This window comes from Uranotaenia lowii, chromosome 1, assembly GCF_029784155.1.
Source record: "Uranotaenia lowii strain MFRU-FL chromosome 1, ASM2978415v1, whole genome shotgun sequence".
Lineage (NCBI taxonomy): Eukaryota > Metazoa > Arthropoda > Insecta > Diptera > Culicidae > Uranotaenia > Uranotaenia lowii.
This window is the reverse complement of record NC_073691.1, coordinates 60,962,501-60,988,855: the sequence shown is the minus strand read 5'-3', so window position 1 is coordinate 60,988,855 and position 26,355 is coordinate 60,962,501. Positions and strand designations below refer to the sequence as shown.

The following is a 26,355-nucleotide window of genomic DNA, read 5'->3' as shown; positions in this document are numbered from 1 at the left end:
AGACTTAAGATCTAGTGCATAAATTGCGTTTTGAGTGTCTCAATAAATGTTGTTAATATTATATTTATGTTGATTCAAAACTTACAATAGTTAAGTGTAAAAAACAAATTTTAAGTATGCTTTATAACTCTTCAGTGAATAGAGATAGAGCTCTCATTATTTCATCAATGTTTCATATTTTAATGTTATCTACTACTTTGAAGAACAAAATTTGTCTCTATCTCTTCGAAAATAAAAGTTAGTGTTTTTATTTTTATCACTTGTCAGTTTATCACCATATTTTACAAATGTAAACATTATCATACTAGGAAGTTTTACTGACAATTTCATCAATTTTTATCCACGCATTGCAAGTTATCCACGCAAGTTATTCACAGAAGAAAGTGTTTAATTTTTCCTTCCTGCACAGATTTTATTCATTGCAATTCAAATCATCCCTTGGAAACATCTCTTTTCATCTCGTTACTCGAAATTGGATTATCTTTCAAAATGTATAGGACCTGTTCAGGAGCACCTTTAAGTAACGATAGTTTAAAAAAAAACGAGCTTCTTCAGTATCGAAATATCACTCATCGCAGTGATTGGTGAAAATTGCCAATACATCTCCAACGAGCATAAATAAACACAAATCTTTCCACTATCATTGTATCTTAAAATTAATTAAAAGCGAATCTGACTTTCGCCAAATTAACTAAAACATAGATCCAACGATTACTATTGTGAACTATGCTGTATGAATCGGTGCCATTAAAGATTTTCGTGCTGACTAATGAAAATTGAAAATTAAATGAAATTTCTCAATTTTTTTTTATCACGGTACGTAAACTAAGGAAAAAAGTGATGAATTTATTCGGACGGCATCTCTGATCAACACTTTTTGCGATTGTCCAAGATGCCAGGATTTAATTTATTTTTCATGACATCATTAGATTGCATAAACAAAGCATAAACAGGTGATGTAAACGCCTTAATATATGCAACAAAATTTAGCATCTTCTTGGCTGGGCTGGACTGCCGTTCCAAGCAAAACTGTCCCATGTGACTTTTAGGTCATTTTCACTTTTTTGCTGGAAACGGTATCTTTTAGTGTTAACTTTCGAGTAAAATCACAAACAAGTACACTGAAGTTTTTTTTACGCGGTTTTTTTACACGGTATTTTTTTACGCGGCTTTTTTTACGCGGATTTTCGAATTAACGCGGTTTTTCAGAGAAAATATTCTTAGACTTTTTCAAAGGAAAACACTTAGAATCTTTTTGTAGTTGGGAAAATCTTAGCTCTGAGACTAAGAACGTGATACATGAGATCTGAGACCTGAGGCCTGAGACTTGAGACCTGAGACCTGAGACATGAGATTTGAGACCTGAAATATGAGACTCGAGATCTGAGACACGAGACATGAGACATGAGACCTGAGACTTGAGACCTGAGACATGAGACATGAGACATGAGACATAAGACATGAGACCTGAGACATGAGACCTGAGACTTGAAACATGGAACATGAGACCTGAGACATAAGACATGAGACGATCTGAATTCCACACTGTCAAATAAGCCTCACTATTAATCTAATTGATTTTGTTTTTTATCTTAAAAATAAACTATCATTGTACGCAAATTTTTAAATAATCATGGTTCTTACGCGTTTTTTTAGTAACTGACTCAAAATCTCAAATATTTTGATTCAGAATCCCACATCCCTCCAGCAATTTTTCTTTATTTACAAGTTATTTTGATTTTGATTTTAAATAATTTATTCTTTGATCTTATTATTTTCTTTCATTTCTACAAATACAGTACCGTAAAACGGGGTAACTTTGATCACCACGGTAACTTTGATCATCAATAAATTTTTCCACATTATCATCAATAACTTAGTCCATAGTTTGAGTTTTTGAAAACTGTTTTCTACATTTGAAGGCCTATTAAATGAGTATCAAATAGACGAAATTTGGTTTGTATTAGAAATTGTTTTCTGTTAGTAAAAATGTAATTTCAAAGTCTTAAAATTTCTATTTTTTTCCAAGGCTTGCAAACAAACAGCTCTTCTGATGATACCAAAAAGTATTTAGAAGCAAACGGGAGGTTGAATGTGAAAGAACAACTTTTATTCTTTGTACACTCAGGTTTTTTTTACGCGGTATTTCGTCCCGCGTAAAAAAAAACCCGCGTAAAAAAAAACCGCGTTAATTCGAAAATCCGCGTAAAAAAAAACCGCGTTAATTCGAAAATCCGCGTAAAAAAAAACCTCGTTAATTCGAAAAACCGCGTAAAAAAACTATTTTAATTAAAAAATTCGCGCGAAAAAGCACGTTACTAAAAAAACGCGTAAGAACCATGATTATTTGAAAATTTGTGTACAATGATAGTTTATTTTTAAGATAAAAAACAAAATCAATTAAATTAATGGAATAGTAGAATATAGTGAGGCTTATTTGACAGTGTGGAATTCAGATCGTCTGATGTCTCATGTCTCAGGTCTCATGTCTTAGGTCACATATCCCAGGTCTCATGTCTCATGTCTCATGTCTCATGTCTCAGGTCTCAGGTCTCATGTCTCATGTCTCATGTCTCATGTCTCAGGTCTCAGGTCTCAGGTCTCAGGTCTCATGTCTCATGTCTCATGTCTCATGTCTCAGGTCTCAGGTCTCAAGTCTCATGTCTCATGTCTCATGTCTCAAGTCTCATGTCTCATGTCTCATGTCTCATGTCTCATGTCTCAGGTCTCAGGTCTCAGGTCTCAGGTCTCATGTCTCATGTCTCAGGTCTCAGGTCTCATGTCTCATGTCTCAGGTCTCATGTCTCATGTCTCATGTCTCATGTCTCATGTCTCATATCTCAGGTCTCAGGTCTCATGTCTCATGTCTCAGGTCTCAGGTCTCATGTCTCATGTCTCAGGTCTCATGTCTCATGTCTCATGTCTCATGTCTCATGTCTCATGTCTCATGTCTCATATCTCAGGTCTCAGGTCTCATGTCTCATGTCTCATGTCTCAGGTCTCATGTCTCAGGTCTCATGTCTCATGTCACAGGTCTTATGTCTCAGGTCTTATATCTCAGGTCTCATGTTTCATGTCTCTGGTCTCATGTCTCATGTCTCATGTCTCATGTCTCAGGTCTCAGATCTCAGGTCTCAGGTCTCAGGTCTCAAGTCTCAGGTCTCAGGTCTCAGATATCATGTATCACGTTCTTAGTCTCAGAGCTAAGATATTCCCAACTACAAAAAGATTCTAAGTGTTTTCCTTTGAAAAAGTCTTAGAATATTTTCTCTCAAAAACCGCGTTAATTCGAAAATCCGCGTAAAAAAAAACCGCGTTAATTCGAAAATCCGCGTAAAAAAAGCCGCGTAAAAAAAAAACGTGTAAAAAAAAACCGCGTAAAAAAAACCTCAGTGTATATGTATAGTTAAAGTGCTACTTTTATAGTCATTTAATGATAAATTTTTGATATTTAAAAAGTAAGGACATTTTCCAAGAGTAAGCCCTTATTGGACAAATTGATAGGAATCTTATCAAATGATTAACTTTGAAGAAAAAAATGAAAATGGAAATAGTGGGCGGCCTTAGGGGAATGTGTGAAGGTAAATTTTCATTTGTAATTTGAAGCTTCAACTATTTAGCAATTATTATAATTTTTGCCCCTGGATGTATGCAGCATCTTTGTTATGTTTCGATGATAATTGTTTTAATTGAAAACGTTAAAAAGGAAAATAAAATTGATAAATTAGAATTTTTAAATAATTATGAAGGTGTTTTGTATACTTTATGATCAAGAAAACTCGTTAAAATCGTGAAAATGGTTACTGATCAATGTAACCCCAAAGCATGGATTCCTGAATAGCGACGAAATCGATTTTTAAATCAAATTTAAAGTAGTCCAGAAAATTTTTGCAACCATGTTTTACGTTCATAGGAGTCCAGTACTGGTTTTAAAAATAAGAAACATGCCACATTCCTCTTAACAGAAAAAAATTATCGAAAAATGTTACAAAAAGTGGTCAATATTACCCCGGATTACGGCACCAATATTTATTTTGATAAACAAAAATAAATTTTATTTTTCAAACAATTAATTTATCTTAAGTTTTGCCACTTCGTTTTCATCCTGACCAAATTTTTCGGAAGTCTACCTGTAAAGAAGAGAAGAAAATAGAAAACATTTAAGTTAACAAGATACAAATGAATGACAAAAATTATTTTCCCTAAAAACATTGAATGAAATATAGGCAATTAAGCACTAGCAACTTTAGAATCGTAGTGTAACAATAAATAATGTTTAAGGTACTCACTTTTACACTTATGCTAACGTTGATCTGCAGACGACATTTTGGCCAACAAGCGAACCAGATTCTAAACACATCTCTTGCACTTTCCGGTTTGGTGTTTGTACCCTTATCGGACAAATTGGAATTTTGCAGCTTCCAATTCGTTCGATCCTTCCTGAGAACCAATCGTCGTCGGCTGAATTTAAAACTTTAATAATTCATTTAATTTATCGACTTTATCGGTGAAAAGTGATGTCCTTTTTAGTAGGGACATCTAAAGATTATGAAATTTTATAGATGGATAGAAGGTTAGATGAAATGAAAGATGGTGAAAATGAGCGGGTAGAATTTATTTAGAAGCGTTATCATCACATTTTTTTTGTTCCGCACCTTCTATCCATCTATAAAATTTCATAATCTTTAGATGTCCCTACTAAAAAGGACATCACTTTTCACCGATAAGGCCGATAAATTAAAGTAACAAACATACATTATGGTGATTAATCTCTTCATAAAATTTAATAATTCACTTCAGATAAATTCAAAGGAAACTCACCAAAAATCCTCCACGGTATTGAGACACAATGTTTTCCATCTTTGTTGGTGTGTAGCAAGAGCCCTATAGGAATAGCTGACGATCCAGCAGTAATATCAAATTGACATTTTTGGGAAATGGTTTAACTCCAGATTTGTTCAGAAACATTTTTTGGAAAATAAGTCGTGAGCGCATGAGTAGACATAAAGGGTGATACGGTCAGAATCTGGTCAATATCAACTTGACGTATTTCTTTCAATTTTACATTTAAAAAACCTGAACACCCCTCATTTTGAATGTGCGTGTGTGTAGAATATTGCTCCTATTTTGATTTTGGAATTAACTCTTCAGTTGTTAAAATGCCGTCCAAGGAAGAAGAGCAGCGTATCAAAAGCTGGCAAAATCGCTAAAAGTTGCCAAATCAACCGTTACAAATGTAATTAAAGTGTTTGGGAAACGTTTGTCGAAGTCTGGATCGGGTAGAAAACGAAAACCGGAAGCCCCTGAGACGACAAAGAGAGTTGCCGGTAGTTTCAAGCGAAACTTTAACCTCTCTCTCCGAGATGCCGCAAATAAGCTGGGTGTATCGTCTACAACCGTGCATCGAGCCAAAAAACGAGCCGGACTATCGACTTACAAGAAGGTAGTGATTCCAAATCGCGATGATAAACAAAATACGACGGCCAAAGCGCGTTCCCGGAGGCTGTACACGACGATGCTGACGAAGTTTGACTGCGTGGTAATGGACGACGAAACCTACGTCAAAGCCGACTATAAGCAGCTTCCGGGACAAGAGTTTTATACGGCAAAAGGAAGGGGAAAGGTAGCAGATATTTTCAAGCACATGAAACTGTCAAAGTTCGCGAAGAAATATCTGGTTTTGGAAGCCATCTGTACCTGTGGCTTGAAAAGCAGCATTTTCATAGCTTCCGGGACTGTCAACCAAGAAATTTACGTGAAAGAGTGTTTGAATAAACGTCTGCTGCCTTTCCTGAAGAAACACGGTTGTTCCGTACTGTTTTGGCCGGATTTGGCATCTTGCCATTACGGTAAAAAGGCCATGGAGTGGTACGCCGCCAACAACGTGCAGGTGGTTCCCAAGGACAAGAACCCTCCCAACACGCCAGAGCTCCGCCCAATTGAGAAATACTGCTACGGGCGAGCAGTAGTTCAAGGCAAACTAGCTTTCTGCGGCGAAGAAGGTGGACAAGGTGGCTGTACAAAATCTGATGGCAGGGGTTAAGCGTAAGGCACGGTAATTCGGATTTGGAAAAGCGGAAGCCTAACTGAATATTTTTCCTGAATTTTATACTAATTAAACTTGAAAAAGAAATTTAATTTGATTTTTTAAATAAACGATTTCACCGATTTACACGCGTTTTCCCTTGACCAAATTTTGACCGTATCACCCTTTATACACAAGTGTATTTCATTTAAAAAATTTAAGTTTCAAAGCCAAATTCTCCCATTTTCGGTTGCCAATTCTCAATATGTGTCTCTGTGGTCCTCAATATTTCTTTTTTCTTTAAGCTAAACTAACTTTTAAACTTAAAAGATATAAGAGCTCCCATAAATACTAAGCCTACTACATAAGTAACTCCAGCCTACGGACAGGCGGCACCAAATCGTTATTAATTCATCGACACATACTGTCACTTGCTTTTACGTTAAAAACATACGTAGATACAATTAATTGGACTGCCTTTATTCGATCGCTATCCTACCCCTCGGTCGGTTCATCCAATTATTCGTTTTTACGAGTTTCCCAAAACAACGACGACGACCCCTAGGCCCCTAGCACCAAATCAGGCATCTCGCTTTCCTTCCTCTAACTAAGACGAACCGAAGGGTTCCGGTTGACGGCGCGTTTGAGGTGTTCGCCGCCGTTGTTTGCTAGCCGATGACCGCTTTGTTTCGGACACCACTTTGTTTCTCCTCCTTCCAGTCCAACTTGTTTTATGCGGCCACGGTTTCCACAATACAGCTGACATGTGTGAGAAAAACATGTGACTGTCGTCCGGCTGTGGTGACGACGACGGACGGCCAGGTTCAAATCGTGCGACGCTGTTGCCGCGGCAGGACATAAACAGAGGAAAAAACGTGCTACAGCAACGACGACGCCGTAAACAGACGACGGCGACGACTCAAGTCAACCGAAACCGATCACAGTAGCAACGGAGAAAAAAACAACAAGCAGCAACAAACACCGCCATTATTTGGGATATTATTGAATTGAGTAGTCGGTAGTCAGTTTTTCACTGCTAGTGCCGCGCAGTTGGCTTTCCCCGAAGTGTGGCTCTCCAGTTGACGAAAAGCGCCTTTCCAGTGCGGCAATAGCCGTTCTTCCGATGACAGACAGAGTGAACAAGAAGCAGTGTGTGTACCAAATTCGCCGCGGGTATCACCCAAAGCAAATCGTCGGCCATTAGTCGGTCAAAAAGTGCCAACTTTAGCAGTTGTGGGGGTGTCAGAGTTTAATTAATTGTCAATTTCGGGTGAAGGCCTATCAGCCTATGAGCAACGAGGTGTTTCCGCCGTCATGTTGTGGCTGAAGAAACGTCTTACGTCTCTGTTTGGGGGGAAATCTCGAGGGGCTAGAGATAAAAGTGTGGATAGTAACAACCCTACGGATTCGGTCGACCATCCTCCTCCGGGAGTGATCGGCCGATGCAGCCTAAGTGGTTCCAAATCAACTTCATTCCGGAAATCGAAAAAGTGCGATGACAAATCAACCATCAATACCAAATGCCACTGCCAGAAAGTCGTTTCCCAGTGTACTTATTAGCCCGGATAAATTATTAATCCTAGAAATGGGGATAATGACCTCTGCTTTTTCTGTTCTCTCTCTCCCACCTATCTCTTCCTACAGGTCGAGTACACTCAGCGATGGTGTCCAGGATCCACGAGGCGTCACGCTCGGTCACAGTGGAGTGGTACGAGCGTGGCGAAACCAAAGGCAAGGAAGTTGAGCTGGACATGCTACTGGAGTTGAACAAACCAGAACTGCTCGTAGATGCTGGCACCAACGGCGACTCCACACTCGTGCCACAGCTCAAGAAAGATCACATCACTCCCGCACCTGCCAATCTAGCTAGGGTGAGTAGAAAGAAATTAGGGGGAAAAAAGGAGTGAAAGATAATCTTCGAAACATGCTTCATCCGTTCCGTTGCGGAACATCCAAATGCGTCTAAAAACGAAGCCGATCGTCCTTGAGGCGTCGTCAACCGTTCGGCAAAATATTGAGCTAACAAGTTAGATTCAGGTCAGGTCAGGTTCCCCCGCCTTGCTAAAGGAACGATACCGGGGGAGAAATGGGTTCGGCATTTGTTAGTAGCAATGCAGATTTCCGAACAGCGTGCGTCAATCTCGTTGAATCTTCGGATAAGACAAATGCACAAATTTTCTCTGTTCCAAAAAAAATATGTCGTCATTCGGCAGAAATGACACGTGAAGCGTGAAGCAAATTGAAAGCTGCTGCTGCACCCTGGTGTTGTCGCCAGCGAAGCTTTCGCGCAACAGACCATTCATGCATTAGACCATAGAGTTTTCGGCAATCTTTATTTGGAAAACTTAAGTGGACATTGGGATTTCCAAATATTGAATTCTTGTGTTGTAACTGGTATTATTCTTTAGTAATATTCTGGTAAGCTTTGTTAGTCAAAAGGGCGAATCGATTAAATAATTAAAAATGATATTGGAATCGGTCTCAGTATATAGAACCTTTTAAAATCTGATTTATTTCGTTTTCCACGCTACGATAAAATGTCCGCGGAGAAAATTGGGGGAATTGAAATAAGAACAGTTTCAGAGGGTTCTAAACGCAAAGCTCGGTTTAAATTTCATTTTTTGACAATACCCCATCGATTCTACCTTGTTACAATATGTCGCGTTGTTAAGTTATTGGTAAAATAACATTTTCTATTTTGATTTATATCCGAGGTTTAAAAAGAGCTCAAAAAATCCAAGTGCCTTACAGAGGAAAGGAAAATTACCAAGTCCCTAACATGTGTAAATGAATTATTTATTAAGGACCTCTTTCGGTAAAAAAAATTACCGAAACTTTGCTGATCATATCTAAGATCATCTGTCGAAAAGTTGACAGCTCGTTATATTACCAAACACCCCAAGGAATATTTACAGAAGGTAGCCAAGGTAGTCCTGCTCTAGTATTGGTACATTCTGTGACGTCACAATCACGAACAGTCTGTTAATTTACTAGGAAACTTGCCTTTTTCGTTGATATTCGAAAAATCTGCTGGAAATTTTTCACTTTGAATCAAGATCGGTACAAAAAAGTTGCATTTTGGAATAATTTTTTTTATTAAATAGAAGTTCGGAAAAATTGTGAATTGTGGAAAATGCTCATCAAACCACGTGCTTCAATAATCTCAAATCAAATATTAGAATGTGTCATTTTTGCATAATTTACACATTAAAACTTTTTCCAGTATACAGATAGAGCCAAACTGTCTTCTACAAAGTTGTAGTCAACGGTTTTTGAGGCTTCTTTGCCGAAAACACTACATAAATACAACGTTTCGTAAGCGAGTACTTTTTAAACTGTCATATCAGCACCAACATGAGAAAAGGGTATAAAAGACAAAATAAACAAAACCCGTTTTCAGTGGATTCAAATAGCCCAATAGGAGCTCAACTTAACACAAAAACCGTTTTTAGCTTTTCAGTTTTCGTAAGATTTATAATGCAGTTTGAGCAAAGGATCTTAAAAATTTAGAGCCATAAAATGACATTATCCTTACACAGATTGTCTTTTACACCCTTTACTCCACAACAAAGGGTCTAGATCCAAAACATTAAAAGGGGAAGAATGCGGAAAGCTATTCACTCATTCCTGTAGCGAGAATCATAAGCCTTTGTCAAAAAATAGGGGAAATTGTATCTCCATCTCACTCACACATATGAGACATACAGTACAAAGTAAAGGGTGTAAAAAACAATTAGACGGATTTCATACTCCAGCTAGGGTCTTTAAACAATTGCGAGCTATTTTTCCATGATAATACCGTCGTATCGATAAAAACATATTTAGAATGATCCTACGCATCGTTTTGACCATATAGACTTGGAAGATTCCTCGTGAATTTTAATTAGCGATTAAAAATAGATTGCAAAATTTTCAAACGCGTTTTTCTCGAAACGTCATAAATGAACATAGACCCTTTTCACGTGTTGGTGCTGATATCTCGGATTTGTGCGAATCAAAAAAATATTTTATGACGGCATTATTTAGTTCAAATATTCGAATGTAAAATTAAAGATATTATTTTTTAAACTCTAGAAAAAAAAATCCAAAGTTTATTAATTTTCAATACATATTCACACATTTGATGACCCTGCAAAAGAGAACATCCCCATTTCTCGTGCAAAAGCCAAATTTTCGAATCGTTTTGTTATTGTCTGAGTCCATTGCGATGCTTAAATAACCGATTTGGTAAATTTTTCTCGCTTTTGGTCAAATTTGCTAAAATTAAAAATTTTAAAAATAATAAAAATAAAAATATATAGTTATGTTCAACTTTTTTTAAAATCTGGATCAATATGCTAAATCGCTTATTTAAGCATCGCCATGAACTCAGCCAATAACAAAATAGTGAAAATTTGACTTTTGCACGAGAAATGAGGATGTTCTCTTTCACAGGGTCTTCAAATGTGTAAGTTTGTATTGAAAATTAACAAATTTTGGATTTTTTTTTCTTAAGTTTAAAAAAAAACCTATATCTCATATTTTTACATTCGAATATTTGATATTTGAACTAAATAATGCCGTCATAAAATAATTTGTTGGTTTGCACAAATCCGAGATATGCGGATTAAAAAGTACAAATTTTTGCTAAGAAATCCCTTATAACGCCTCCAGATAAAAGTTAGCGCTCTGAAAGAAAAATGTGCGAATTTTATTTCATACAAATGTCTAGAGAAATTTTTATTGTTCGAGTTCATTCACATAAGTTAGAGCCAGAATACTGTTTTTTTTGACACACTCTAACATTTTAATATTTAAAAAATCGTTACTCACTTTCGAAACGTCATTTGTATGTATGTTGTGTTTTCGGTAAAGTTGCCTCAAAAACCGTTGGCTACAACTTTGTAGAAGACAGGCTCTATCTGTTCACTGAAACAAAAATTATGTTTAAATCATGAAAAATTACACTCCGTAATATTTGATTTAATATTATTAAAGCACATGATTTAATGAACATTTTTACTGAAGACACTATTTTTCTATCTTATAGTTTCTTCGTAATCAACTTTGTCACGATAAAGTTCCGTCCTGGACCACTGTGCATTGCTTTCATTAATAAAATAGGAAAAAAAAACATAATGCCATATTCAAAGGACCAACAAACTTCATAACATAGTGAAATAGAGGCCTTACAGCACTATCAAATGAAAGCGGAATTCAATTTCGTTCTTAAACGTGTTTTTCTTTGAAATTTTTGTCATTTTCATATACATTTTCGAAATAATGGTTTTGGGACGTCACCAAAAAAATCCAATATGACTCTCGGCACGTCCTTATTAAATTTTTCCTTGCGAACATCAGAAAATGAAATTCAAAAAAATCTTAGTTTTTAACAGTTTTGAATTATGCTCCAAATATACAATTTTGGAAAAATAAAAAAAGTACTTGTTCGTGAGAATCAGTTTCGGAATCCTTCAGCAAATTACTTCGTTTTTTCCGGTAGAATTAAGCTCAAAGCTGTAATTATTTTTTATTGTTATAAATATAGGTTATCTGAATATTTCGATTCTAACTTACATAATATCCTTTCTGATTTTATTTATTTCACGAACAGAATACAATATTAGTAAGCAAAATTCTCTAAAACTATAAATTCATTAGTTGGCAAGTGGAATTGGAAAATATATTTTTATAAATTACTTTTAAGTGTTTAACACAACGTGTAGAAATCCTGCTTCTAATATGATGAGTAATGGTCGACACGAGAGACTTAATTTTTTCGGCCACGGTGGCAGCTTGGAGATCGCTGAGTTTATAGCAAAGACCAGTGTTGCTATTTGCGCGCAACATCCTCCCCCTCATGTCGCTAGAATCTCCGGTTCGGCGTCATGCTCGATTCCTACGTCCAGAAGCGCTAATTTGGTGACTGGTCTGCTGAAGATACCGTCCGCTGTTTGCACATCTGCACGTCTTGTTACACCATCTTTACCCGGATATGTTTTCAATACACGCCCCCTCAACCACCGGTTTCGAATACGCTCATCCACAATGATCACAAGTTCACCGTTTTGTATAGGACGAATATCATCGAACCATTTAGTTCGTCTTGCAATTGTAGGAAGATAAGCAACCACCCATCGTCTCCAAAATTCTTGTAGGACCCTTTGAATATATTCCCAACTGGTTCTGAGTGAATTACCCGGATTTGTTATCATCTTTGTGCCTTGATGCACCCCTTTCGAACTTAGCATCAAAAAATGATTTGGCGTTAATGATTCTTCTTCGGTGGATCTTAATGGAATGAAAGTGAGTGGTCGCGAATTTATCATATGTTCTGCTTCTGCAAGAACAGTCGCCAACGATTCCTCGTCTAATTTGTCAGCAATTGGGATGGTCTCAAGAGCCGTCTTAACAGATCTGACCATTCTCTCCCAGCAACCACCCATGTGAGGTGCTGCTGGGGGGTTAAAATACCATTGAGTCACTGCATCAGTGAATGAAGTCCCCAACTCACCATTTAATTTAGAAAGTTCCGCTTTAAGTTCGCGGCTAGCTCCTTGGAAGTTCGTTCCATGATCCGTGTAAATTTCTTCTGGAGCGCCTCTACGTGCGATGAAACGTCGGATAGCCTTTTTGCAGGAGTCAGTCGAGAGAGATGCAGCGATCTCTAGGTGAATGGCCCTTACGGTGAGGCAGGTGAAAAGGACAACCCATCGTTTGGCAACAGCCCTGCCAATTTTTATGTAGTACGGCCCGAAGTAGTCGATACCAGTGAATGAAAATGGGCGAACGTTTGGGGTTACTCGAACTTTAGGCAGAGGGGCCATCTGAGGAGCGACCGGACGAGCTTTGTAAACTTTACACCACATGCATGTTTTTCTCGAGAGGGTCTGTATTTGAACTCTTAGTCTTGCAACATAAAATCTTTGACGCACTTCATTGACTACAGTCTCATTGTTAGCATGGCGATGTTGTCGATGGTACCAGTCCAATATTAAGTAAGTTATCCTACTATCTCTTGGGAGTATCACAGGGTTTCTCGCATCATACGAGAGCCACTCTGCTGCCTCAAGTCTACCACTCATTCGGATCACATCATTCTCGTCAATAAAAGGATTCACATGTACTAAAGGACTGGATTTTTGCAGTTTACGCTTCGTTGTACAATTTAATTTGGAATTATGCTTCAAAATACTTAGCTCCTCAAAGAAAGGACCATGCTGTGCCATTCTCCAAAGAACATTTTCAGCTCTTCTAAGGTGTTCTCGGGATAATCTTATCGCGGTCACTTCACCTGGTTTCCGGAGACGTTTCTCAATGAAAAGAAACACGTATCCAACGCACCTTAACAAGCGTTCCCACTTCGAAAAACGTGTTACATCGATTAAAGGTTCGACAGCCACGTGTACACATATCATGGCAGGTCGCAGTTCTTCGTTCGTTTCTTGAGCGGAAATAGGGTGATCGTGAGGCCATTCTTCTTCATTGTCATACAAAAACTCGGGTGCTTTTAGCCATCGACTATCTGGTTGAATCGAAAGACCTTTGCCCCATTTAGTAGCTTCATCAGCTACATTCAAACTAGTTGGTACCCATCTCCATTGTTGAATCTGCGAAGAATGGAGAATTTCATTGACCCGATGACCTACGTATTGTGTATAGCGTCGCGTATCGGATCGAATCCAGGCTAGAACAGTTGTAGAATCACTCCATAGAACCGTGCGCTTGACAACCAAAGTATGTTCTTGTTCTACGATTTTCTTCAAACGCACTCCCAAAACTGCTGCAAGAAGTTCTAAGCGCGGTATTGACAGGAATTGAAGAGGAGCCACCTTTGTTTTCGAAGTAACCAATGCGCAACGAACATTTCCCTTTTCGACGATGCGAAAGTACGCAACAGCCGCGCAAGCTTGTTCGCTTGCGTCTGTGAATATGTGGAGCTGTAAGTTATTATAGCTTTTCTCGTTATAGTTAGGAAAATAACATCGCGGGATCTGAAACTCCTTTATTTGCTGCAGTGTATTCAACCATAGTTTCCAGCGCGCGGTCAGCTCCGTTGAAATTTCTTCGTCCCAGTCGATTTTAGAACGCCATACATCTTGAACGATAATTTTCCCCTGGACCACAAACAGAGATATTAAACCAAGTGGGTCGTAGATACTCATGACCACTTTAAGCAGTTCCCGTTTCGTAGGGATTTTATCATCAACAAGAATCTTAGCCACATCCTCGCGTAAATTTAGCGAAAAGGTAAAGACGTCTTCCTTTGGGTGCCAAAGGATTCCCAATAATCGTTCTGCTCGGTTCGTTTTATCGAGTTGCAAGTTTTTAACAGCAGTTGGATCGGCTTTTCCTATGGCATCTAGCACCATGGATTCATTTGATAGCCAATTCACAATTTGAAAGCCTCCTTTTTCGTGAATCTTGGTTACTTGAAGAGCCAACTCGATTGCTTCATCTACTGTGTCTGCGCTTCTAAGGTAATCGTCCATGTAATGCAAATGCATTATATCATTGCAAGCCTTAGGGAATCTGGACGAGTATTCAGTCGCGTTCAGATTTTTGACGAACTGCGATTGCACTGGCGAACAAGTGGCTCCGAAAATAGCTACATCAGTCACCATAATATCAAGCGGGTGTTCGGGGGAGTCTCTCCATAGGAAAAGTTGCGCACTACGGTCTTGTTCGCGAATGAGTATCTGGTGGAACATCTCTTTGATATCCGCTGAGATGGCCACCTTACGTTCTCGATATTGGAAGAGAATGCTTAAAAGAGAAGATATTAAATCCGGACCTTTCATAAGAACAGAATTAAGGGAAACGCCTTCGACTCTTGCGGCTGCGTCCCAAATGAGGCGAATTTTACCAGGTTTCCGCTCATTTAGTACAACTCCAAGGGGGCAGAACCATGTCCGTCGCAAGTCGAATTTCTCCAGCTCTTCTTTGGTGGCTTTGTGGGCATAACCCTTAAGTTGGTAGTCTTTTATTTGCTGTCGAACTTTGTCATATAGATCTGGATTCTTCTTTAAACGGGTTTCCAAACACTTGAAGCGTTTCTCTGCCATTGGTTTACTATCGGGCAGCTCGATATAATCGAATCGCCATAGGAGGCCTACTTCGAATCTCCCGCTAGTTGTTCTTCTTGTGGTTTCGCTCAAAATTCTGTAGGCCCTTTCGTCATCAAAACTTTGTACTGTAGGTGCCAAAGCGATTCCAAGACTGTCAATATCGAAAAAACCTTTAACTAGTTCGTGCAAATCATCATGGTGTGGCTGTCCACATATGTGCATTTGTCGATGTGGTTGCTGGCTGGCTCCCCCTGGTAAGCGACCGTAGACTGACCATCCGATTCGCGTTTTAGAAGCTATAGGTTCGTTTACTCGACCTTCTCGCTTCTTGAATGTAGTAAGTAGATGAGCGTTGCTAAGACCTATTAGGATTCCTGGGACAGCAGATTTAAAACTTTTTACTGGGATACCATCCAAGTGTTCGAAACGATTTTTCAATTTATTGAAATCTAAGTTTTGCTCGGGTAATCCTAGAGAGTCGACGGTGTATACTTCCGAAACTGGTAGACATTTTTCAGCATCAATTCCAGATATTTGTAGCTCCACAATTTTAGTGTCTGATATTGTTTTATTCACCCCGCCTGTCCATTGGATACACAAGGACGTTGAAGGACCTTCAGCTCCAATCTTATCAGCAATTGCACGTTCCAGAAGAGTGACTGACGAACCGTCGTCAAGAAAGGCATAAGTCTCGACTTTTGCCTTAGGCCCAATTAGCAACACTGGAAGCATTCGAAAAAGCGTAGAAGAGGAAATTTCCCGATGTACGTTGACACTGGCAGTCGATTGGTTCACCTGCGGCTCGAAATGCAAAAGTCGATGATGGCGTTTTTGGCAATTATTAATTCCACATGTTCTTCCTCTACATGGCCAGCGGCGATGTTGACTCAAACAGTTTCGGCATAGTTTATCTCTTTTTACTAGGTTCCACCGATCATCTAAAGTAAACTCTTTGAATACAGAGCAGTTCGTAATGTGATGATTAGTGTCGTTACAAGCAACACATGCTGCAGCATTTTTCACATTCGATGTGTTTGTTGGGTAGTCATCAACCTCGGTCGTATCTTCTGGTGTCTCAAGAGTTATGGAATGTGCATTAATGAACCCCTTCTCCTTTCTCGATCGTTCGTCCTTGGAAATCCTGCTCGTAGTACCATTATTGAGGGTAACGCGACTGGCTGCTTTGACAACTCGTTCCATGTATTGGGCAAAGACACTCAAGTCTGGGCATGGAATTTGCTCCAGGTAGAGTCCCCAATTAAATTTTACAGTTGGTGGTAACTTTTCGACCAGTTCATTGAGAAGTGTTGGGTCCGAGAGATGTTGCGCTAATCCGACTGCTTGTAAGTGGCTACACATATTTTGAACTACTAGCCCAAAGTGGACGAGAGAATCAAAACGATCATCTTTGGGAGCGGGAGTCGATCTCACCTTCTTGACCATTTGATGAACTATTTGTTCCGGGCGACCGAATAGCGTTTCTAAAGTTGTTATAACTTTGGGTACAGTTGATGGGTGGAGAAGAAAACTGCTCACTGCTTCTTTCGCCTGACCTTGTAAACATCGTTGCAATCTAAGCAGGTTCTCAGAGTCTGAGTACCCACAAACATCTGTAGAGTTACGATAACTGCTGATGAATGCCGGCCAGTCCGTAGGGTCTCCGGAGAATATGGGCAGTTCTTTCGTAACGGCTTGGCGAGCAACAAGCTGATGAGTGGTTGTGGCAAACTGGGACGGCTGAGTATTGTTGTAGACGTTGTGATAGCTCCAGGGGGCAACGGGAGAAATCGGTGTAAACAGAGGCATTGGTGGACTACAGTTGGGCATACCAAGAGACGATGGGTAGGGTGAAGCAGGTATAAAGTTTTCAGAACGACCACCCACGGGAGTGTAAAGCATTGGATCATTATATAAAGTGGACGGTTCATAATTAATTGGTTCAAAGGCGTTTGGTTTATCAGAACTTACCGGTAGTTGAACGTGTACGGGGTTTTTTGGGTTACCTGCTGCATACTCTCCGTTGGAACTTCCGTTACATTTCTGGGGAATCGCATCCTGTGTTTCTATAGGACGATGCTTGAGTGCATCGTTCAACTGACTCCTTAGCTGCATCTCCATCAAATGAAATCGTTGCATTTCATCCTCCCGTTGTCTGACTGCTGATTGTTGCTGAAGATAATGTACCTCTCGTTCACGCTTGTACATATCAAGTTGTTCGCGTAGACTGGATTCCACTAACTGCATTTGGCGCCTATCTTCCAACATAACTTCTTCCATCCGTTTAATCTCTTTAGCTAACTCGATTTCTCGTTTCCGACGTACATTATTTTCCTGCTTATGAAGCTCTTCGAGATTGTGTATTTTACGTAAACCTTCAGTTTCAGTACGCCATTGGTCGAATGTTGGCCGGGTTACTTTAGGTATAGTACCGGTAGGTCTAAAGCCATCTCGGGCGGCATCTTTCAAAAGCGAGACATATGGTTGAATATTTACCGGTGGGATGAACAAGGAAGGATGAACTGGGGTTTCCGTGGTTCTATCTGATTTGTTGTCAACCTGCTCGACAATTGATATACTCCCTGTAGTTCTCTGCAATGAACTGCAGTCAACTCGTTTGTTATCTCTGAACATTTTAATATCCAGCGGAGTAGATGTCAAACCGGAGCATAGGGGAGATATTTCAGCACGTTTGTTGTCACTTCCGATCACTTCTTCATTACCATATGCCCCAGCCGAATCAATTTGGGAATCGACCCATTCTGCGACTCTACTTGGATTCGACTGATGACTACGATGGGAACTTCGATCATCTTCTTCATCCTTTTGTTTTAGTAACTCATATTTTCGGTCCATGTATTCCTTGTCTCTCTTCAACCGTTCTTGAGCATCTTGCTCCTGGAGTTTATGCTCTTCCTCGAGCTTCTCGAGATCCCTAGCAATACGTTTACGCCGGGCGCTACTGGCCGTCGATTGTTTGGTTATAGAGCTAAGCGGCTTGGCGGGTATTCGAGGGAGACACATAACACAACGATGAACTACTGTGTTTGCATTAGCGGTCGTGACTTTGGCACACGTAAAGTGCTCCCAACGCGTACAGTCCAAACACTGGATCATATATTTTTCCGCATCATTCCGACGGTCACAAGCGACGCAATCATGTTCACCACCTCGGTCGAGTTCAATGAAGCTGGGTTCAAAAGGTTCCTCACGTAAAGTTGACGGATCTGCTAAACTCACATCACTTCGGAGGTTAGCTTCCTGAACAGCTTTTGTTTTAGACCGAGTCAGCGCAGCATCCGATTTGGGATTCATTATGGGATCGGCGACTAATTATCTTTGAGTTTCTGTTCGTGAGAATCAGTTTCGGAATCCTTCAGCAAATTACTTCGTTTTTTCCGGTAGAATTAAGCTCAAAGCTGTAATTATTTTTTATTGTTATAAATATAGGTTATCTGAATATTTCGATTCTAACTTACATAATATCCTTTCTGATTTTATTTATTTCACGAACAGAATACAATATTAGTAAGCAAAATTCTCTAAAACTATAAATTCATTAGTTGGCAAGTGGAATTGGAAAATATATTTTTATAAATTACTTTTAAGTGTTTAACACAACGTGTAGAAATCCTGCTTCTAATATGATGAGTAATGGTCGACACGAGAGACTTAATTTTTTCGGCCACGGTGGCAGCTTGGAGATCGCTGAGTTTATAGCAAAGACCAGTGTTGCTATTTGCGCGCAACAGTACTTGTACTTATATTCCAATATCTCGCACTACATAACATTATTTTAAATCTCATTTTTCGATATTAAAGACGAATAAATTTGCTATCGACCATCTGAAATTTTCGTATATGATCAATAGATTGTTGATATTAGTAAAGTTGTGATAGAAAAAATAATGAAAAAATTCTTGTTTTTAGGGAATATTGGTTTTTTTTTACAGTTTTAGACTCGATTTGAACTTGAAGCGAGTGAGATTAATCATGTTTAATTCTTCCTATATTAAGATTAGTACACTGCAGTTCGTTAAATTATTCAAAAAATGCAAATACTACTGTTTTAGTAAAATAACCGTAACTTCTTGGTTTCTTCGTTTTAAATTGAAATTTATGATCCATAAAAAATCAAATTAAAAAAAAAAATATATCATCGAGTCTAAAACTGTCGATAAACTGAATTTTCTCTAGAAAGTGCATTTTTCATTATTTTTTCTATCAAAAGCTCACTAATATTGATCAAGAAAACTGTTGATCATTGCAAAAATAAAGTTCATATGATCGATAGCAAATTTATTCACCTTCCATATACAAAAAAAATATTCAAATTAATGTTAAGCAGTCCGAGATATTGGAATAAATATACAAGTACCATTTTCTTATTTTCCCAAAATTTCATATTGGGAGCATAACTCAAAATCTTTTCTACTGAGATTTTTTGACTTCATTTTCGGATTCCGCGTCCGATTTTACATTAAATAGCTGGGTCAGTCGATGAAGTTAACGATTTTTTATTTAATCTTGTAAACTAGTGTTATTAGCGGAAGACCGGTAATTATACCCGAAAACCTATAAAAGATCGACAATATATACCGAACAACCTGTAGAGTTTACCGGAATACCTGTAATATTTACCAAAATACCGGAAATTATAACCTAAATACCTGTAATTACTATCGGATTATTTTTTTTACACAATTCATTTATTTGAAACGGCTCGTACCGTAGGTTTCAAAGAGCCAATGTCTGGTTTGTGTAATTAACTATCGGATTATTGTTATATATTACCGAAATTCCATGATTTTTTACTAAAAACCTGTAAAAGGTTGGTATTATTTACCGATCCAGAATCACAGTTTCCGTTACAAAATATGAGAAACCATTTGTCATTTTTAAATTAAAATTGATCATTTTTGCATTCATTATACCCCTTTGGCTTCAAACGCCTAAATTGTTTTCATTAATAATTTATTATATCGCTGGCTTTTTTCATTGAGAGCCGAACCAAGGAAAAGAAATCAATATGCTGAGAAATGTGCGTTAAACAGTGAGATTTAGGATATATTTTCACATCACTAGTATCCATCCTTCAAGTTGGTACCACAAAGCTGGAACGACAGAACAGATAAAAACGCAGCAGCTTTTCTAGTAGACAATGAATCCGGGGGACCAGAAAATGAGCACCCTTCAATAAATTTTGTGTCTTATTCAGCAACGATAGATATACCCAAGAAGGGCAGCAACTTGAGAAAATACTGAAGTAGTCACGCTAAAGACACATTCCACGCGCTTGTACCGCTCAAAAGTGATTTTTATCCGTTCGCGTATCAAAAAATCTCAAAATTGTCTATAATTTTGTTAATTCAAATCACACGAAACCAACGAAAAAAGAGAAAAAAGTTTTTTTACACATGTGTTAGATGATTTTGAAAATCAGTTTTTTTGTTGAAAGAAGTGTTGTTTTTGACAACTTTTACAAAATCATTAATTTTAATATATGGATGATTTTTTTCGGAAATATTTTTAGTATGTTCAGAAGCCAAAAAACACGGCTTCATTTAGTAGAAAAAAGAATTTTTTCATATCCAATATAGTTGGTTTGAAAAGCGAACAAAAACAGTCGCAAATGAGTGAATTCACGTCACAAAAAAAGGGAAGTTTTCAATTTTACGAGAAAACTCCAACTTTTTTAGATAAAAAATTGAGATTTTCTTCAAAAATGATAAGACGATTCTGAAACACTAAAATTTATAGAAATCGGTCGGAATCTAGCTGAGTTACAACAGCGCGAATGAGTGAATTCACGTCACAAAATTTGATTTTTCGTTAAATTGTATATGAAAATGTGCTCTGAAAGCTGTTTTGACCCTCCAGATGGTCGGATTTTGACAAATCGAGCATAATTTAGTTGATTTTTTAATAAGTTCATTATTTTCAAATAAAAATGCAAAAAGATTGAAAAAAAAATATTTTTTTTTTGGTGAATCTTTAAATAAAGACAGTAGTTATTTTAACATATGATCCCTCAATATGTTGCTATTCAAGTGCCAATCAAAATTAGGAAAAAGTTAGGTGCAGATACTGAAAAATTATGATTGTAAAAGTCGGAACAACAAAATATCGTTTTTGAAAGTCTACATAAAATTTGAAGACTCCAAAAAAATGGTTCAGTATATCCACAGTATAACTTTATATTTCGTGACGTGAATTCAGTCAACTACCCTGTTCTGTTTGAACTGAGTGAATTCACGTCACAATGTCAAATCAGCATAACTTCGTTCGTTGTTGTTCAATCGAGAAGCTCTGTACATCAAATTGTGGGTAATTATTTTTTTACAACTCATTTGAAGACACCGATATTCTATTTCCACAGAGAGAACAGGAATTCAAGGATGTATGTACTAAAGTCCGAAATGGTTAATTCTAGCGTGAATTCACGTCACAAAAGTAATTAGTCACAAAAAAAAAACAACTTAAATTTTAAAATGATCAAATTGTATTCATTTTGAAGGAAATTCAATTTGCGACCGTTTGCTGCAATTTTTTTCAAGTAAATTGGTTGACTTCTAGAACGATAACAGAGCAGAAAAGTCCGGAAAAGCGATTTCACGTCACGGTGGAATGTGTCTAAAGTGGAACATCATTGACGGCATGTGTGGAAGAGAGCTTCGTTTTGGTTTAATAACGTACTTCAAAAGCATCTCTAGAATCAAACAGTTGCCGTTGTCGATAGAATAGTTTCGATGAGTTTTTTTTTTTAAGAATTTGTTCGAAATTTGTCAAAAGAAGTGTTGTTTTGGAAGTTCCAATTTTTTTATGCAACTAAGAAGAAGATTGTTGAAAACAACATCCTTACAACGTTTGTCTGCCGCACAGGTAGCAGTCAATAGTCAGAATCATTTCAAGGTGAAACGAAGGCAGTAAAATGTTTTTATCAATCACAACGTGGCGCGTTAATGATTTCCGGCTGAAAGTAAATTGTTGACCAGTTTCATTGCTTAATTTAGTTCTCTGGATTGAACGACACGATTCTTGATACCGAATTTCTGTTGGTCAGTTCAAAGTTAACTGACCTTGACATTGAACTCTATAAAGCCTGTTGTTGTCTATAACTGTGGAAAATCGGGTATGTTGGACTCCTTTGTAACAATTTTCATTTTTTTTTCAATTTTGAGAAAAGCTCCATGTTAGGCTTGTCAGATTGTCCGGTTTAATCCGGGTTTGCCCGAATACTTCATTCAAAATTTGGGAAAAGTCCGGTCCGGCCTGGTTGCCTGGATTTCATTGAAAAGAAGCCCGGATTTTGCCCTTTGCAAATTTTATCAAAATAATCATGAAAGGTTTTTTAGAAACCTAACAAGAACTTTAAATCTACTGATGAGTTTTGATGCAAAAAAAAGTTTTTAGATAAAATAGCTAGGATATTCCCGGCCCGGATACGTCCTGAAAAATATCTGGCAACCATGCTTCATATAGTAGGATTTTTAGGTCAAGGGGAGATTTGATTGACTTGAAACCATTTACTTGTTTTTATAACATCTTTTGAAAAAAAAAACTATTCACTATTTTTCAAAGTTTTAACACGTGCACATAACAATGAGTAGCTATGCTCAAAAAATTAGGATAGTATGTAATTCTTGAAGGAGACGAATTAGACTCATTTTCGTAGACTGATTTTTGTTTATTCGTGGCTCAAGGCCTATATGTGTTTGTAAAATTCAAACAATTCATGCACACTAGACTGCCCCAAATTTGTATGGGAAATTTAAAACCTGTGAAATGTTATACGCTGCAGGCTAAAATTGATCCTGGGCCTAGTACAAGATCTCATGCCAAATTTGGGCTAGATCGGACCACGGGAAGGGGTCGCTCAACGAGCCTGAAGTTTGTATGGGATTTTGAGACATTTTGTTCGAGAGGAAAATGAAAAACCAGTTTTTCGTCAACAACTTTTGTCTCCTTCGACCGATTTCTTCGGGTTTTCTTCAAGCCTAAACTATGACAAATATTTCATCCGAAGGTTACGTTTCAATTAAAGTTAAGATAAAAAAGTTATTAAGCTTCAAAAATTGGCTAACTTTTTTAAGGGTGATATTCATCACTGTTTTAATAAGGCGACTAAATGTCCGACCAGAACACTCCATGTGAAATGCATGCCGTTTCGTCAAATAATGACCGATTTTAACCATTGTTGTTGCCTTCGATTGCAATTTTTAATGTTTTTCTGATATTTGAGTTTGGGTGATATTCACTTGAGTTCGGAAAGAAGTTAGGGCGGAAAAATGGTTGACAATTTAAAATAAAATTGCTTAACCACAGGGGCTTAGGAACATGACTGGACGATTTGTAATGCCAATAAAAAAAACAGTTTTTCATCAATAACTTTGGTTCCCGTCGGCCGGTTTCTTTCAAAAACAGCTTTAAAGATGGTAACCGTAGTGAACGACTGTGCCGAAAGAGGTGTTGCATTGATTTCGGAATGTAGTGGTAAAATAATCAAAAATGCAATATTTATTGAGGTAGTACATACATTATTTTGTTGGTGCTTTGTTTTATAGATGATGCGCCTAGGTGGATAATGCAACAATCAAAATAATCAATCATGAAAAGTAAATAAAACAATCGCCTCGCCAGGAATCGAACTCGAGTCCTCTGAGGTATCTCTCCGACACCTTTCTTCTAGGCCAACTAGTTAGATAAAATCTGTCAAGCTGTAGCTATATAGTTTAGTTGACTTCATCGAGTTGAATTCGCTGCTAGATTCTACGGCAGAAAATGCTCATCGTACCCGATCCATGGTGCTTATACTACCCCAGTAAGAGTCGATTTGGGATCATTTTTGAATTTCTCAAACCCTCGGGTCTAAAAAGCTTCATTTTGGTTCAAAACTCATGCACGATTTTTTTTTGCAGAAATGCAGTATTGCAGTATTGCATGAAAAGTAATCACTCAATGCCTCGCTAGACAGCCAGCAGTGATGTCAATTGTTTTTCAATGTCAAAAGACATACCCCTTTTAAACAGCTAATTTTTTTTTTGATTAATTAGAATACGTAGTAACCGTCTTCGAATAAGTTGTTCAGTGGAAAATTTCCTTAAGAGAATTTATAAATTGGCACAAAAACCATGAGCAGGTTTTGTTCCACAGAAGAAACAAAAATGATGTTGATTTTTCAGTACAAAAAAATCAATTTTTCCATACCAACTTAAAAGTTCAACTTTACTCATGTAAACGTTACTTGAAAATTCTGCAAAAATCGTGAATGAGTTTTGAACCAAAACGAAACTTTTAAGACCCCAGGGTTTGAGAAATTAAAAAATTACCCCAAAATCGACTCAGTTTACTGTACACCCATAGAAGATGTTGCAAAAATTCAATGCCTAGTTAGCAAATTCCTGTGCCGAAAATGCGCTAAATAGTGTACTGTGCCAGATATTATATGATTAGAAAAGCACTACTGGTTCAAAGGCTTGCTTGACCATTACATTCAAACGAAACAAGAAAAACGTGTTATGGGATTTTCATCCTATTGGATAATTCATTAAAAAAATAAAATGTGAGAATCGAACTCACTGCATCATCTCATCTCGGTTTGCCAGTCCGGTAATTTACCCAGTACACCATCTGAGACGGTTAGCAAACGAAAATTTATTTGCATAGTTTTTCTGCCACAGACGATTACCAAGAAACGCAATATGTTCGATGCCATGGTAACCTTAGCCACAGCTACACAAATTGCTGCCAGCCAGGTTTACACGAAAGAGTAACGTGTCTGAGGAACAATGATTGGACATAAGACAGGAATATACTCAAACAAAGTCAGTTTTTCGCAAATTTTTCTAGAAAAACAGTTTTAAACTTTGCAGGAACATCTTTTCGTGTCGATATCATATGAAAATGTTCGGTCCTGAAGCTTTCGGAAGTCCATCTTGACGAACAAACTTCCAACATTGACAGACTACCATTTCTTACACAGTTGATATTTTTTCATAAAAATTTCATACAAGCTAGTTTAACTTATCAGTTCATCAAGGCTTTGAAAGTTAGGTAATGGCTGATAAAGAGAAACAACTGCCCAATTCCCTTGATTGAACTATATGTTCTCCTTAATGAACTTGAATGTTGCAAAAGTGATTGACTAAGTCACAAAAAGTGCATTGAGTTGCAGTATGGGGTTTGAGGCGGCAAAAAGTCAAAAACTGAACTTTATCGGATCACTTTTTTATGTTTATTAGTTCATAACTTATATTTGACTAAGATATTCCTAGTTTTTCAACATCAGACTTTGAAAAATTGGAAAATTTATTTAATGAAGCAAAAAAAAAAAAATCACGTAAATTTCACAAACATATTTCCTGTTCTTTTGAAGTACACTATTCAAATGTTTATTTTAAAAGCTTTCATTTGAGCCGATCAAAATTATTACACATTAAATTTATCCATGGTTAAAATGAGTAATTACTAGTAAATCAACAATTTTCAAAAGGCAAACACTTAAAATCCGAGTTAAAAAAAAGCCCCACATTGTCGCACACTCTTTTCACTTTTAAGATCTAGTAGATGGGTAATTTTTACCCACTAATGAGTATAAATTCAAAGTCCCGTATTGTCCCAAACTCTTTTAACTTTTTAGATCTAGTTTTGGTTCCTAAAAATTAAATGAAAGAGTTTCCAGGCACCTTGAAGCACCGTTTTCAGGGTTATAGTAAAAAAGAACTGGAAAAAACCATGAATATGGGTAATTTATACCCATTAATGAGTATAAATTAAAAAAAGAGAAAAAAAAAATTCTGCATGATTTTTTAAACCTTTGGACACATTTTGCTCTTGAGTTTCATGGAATGCTTTGATTATGTCTGCTGGCTAGCTGTCTGGTTGGGTGGGTGATCCTGCAGCTATGCTGCAAAATCATATCACCACTTCGAGTTTTAGTTTCAGAAGGAGGAGAGAAAATATATGCGTGGCCTTATGGTAGCATGTTCGATTGTCACCACGAAGGTCGGAGTTCGATCCCCAAGCCGGGCATGTTTTTTTTCATTAAGTAATTTGATTGCTAGGGTAACCAATAGTTAACAATCAAGAGAAGGTAATATGAACCGGCCTAGGGTTCAATTAAAATAGATAGAGAATTTTTTGCTTATTTTATGATTTTTGGAAGCTTAAAACTGGAAGCTGAATAGAAGGTCTTAAAGACTTTTTTTGGAACCTGAACGTTTCAATAGGAACTTAAATTTTGAGCCAAAAAGAACATACTTCAGATCAATGATGGGACTGAGTAAG

The 26,355-nt window shown here is 37.5% G+C and overlaps 2 protein-coding genes across 7 annotated transcripts in view; one reads left to right on the top strand and one right to left on the bottom strand.

Annotated features, from left to right (window-relative positions):
* The window catches only part of LOC129749690 (dopamine receptor 2-like), a 660,001-nt gene that overhangs the window by 107,473 nt on the left and 526,173 nt on the right, over window positions 1-26,355 (bottom strand). The gene's annotated exons all lie outside the window — the stretch shown is intronic.
* Window positions 1-26,355, top strand: part of LOC129749659 (kinesin-like protein Klp10A) — a 148,684-nt gene that overhangs the window by 65,284 nt on the left and 57,045 nt on the right. For 4 of the 6 annotated variants that reach the window (XM_055744707.1, XM_055744700.1, XM_055744715.1 and 1 more), the window contains one exon: window positions 7,670-7,896. In XM_055744707.1, the coding sequence (XP_055600682.1) occupies window positions 7,670-7,896 (227 nt within the window). Of the gene's footprint in view, window positions 1-6,890; window positions 7,575-7,669; window positions 7,897-26,355 lie in introns of those variants that run through there. The other 2 variants (XM_055744729.1, XM_055744689.1) reach the window with 2 other exon arrangements.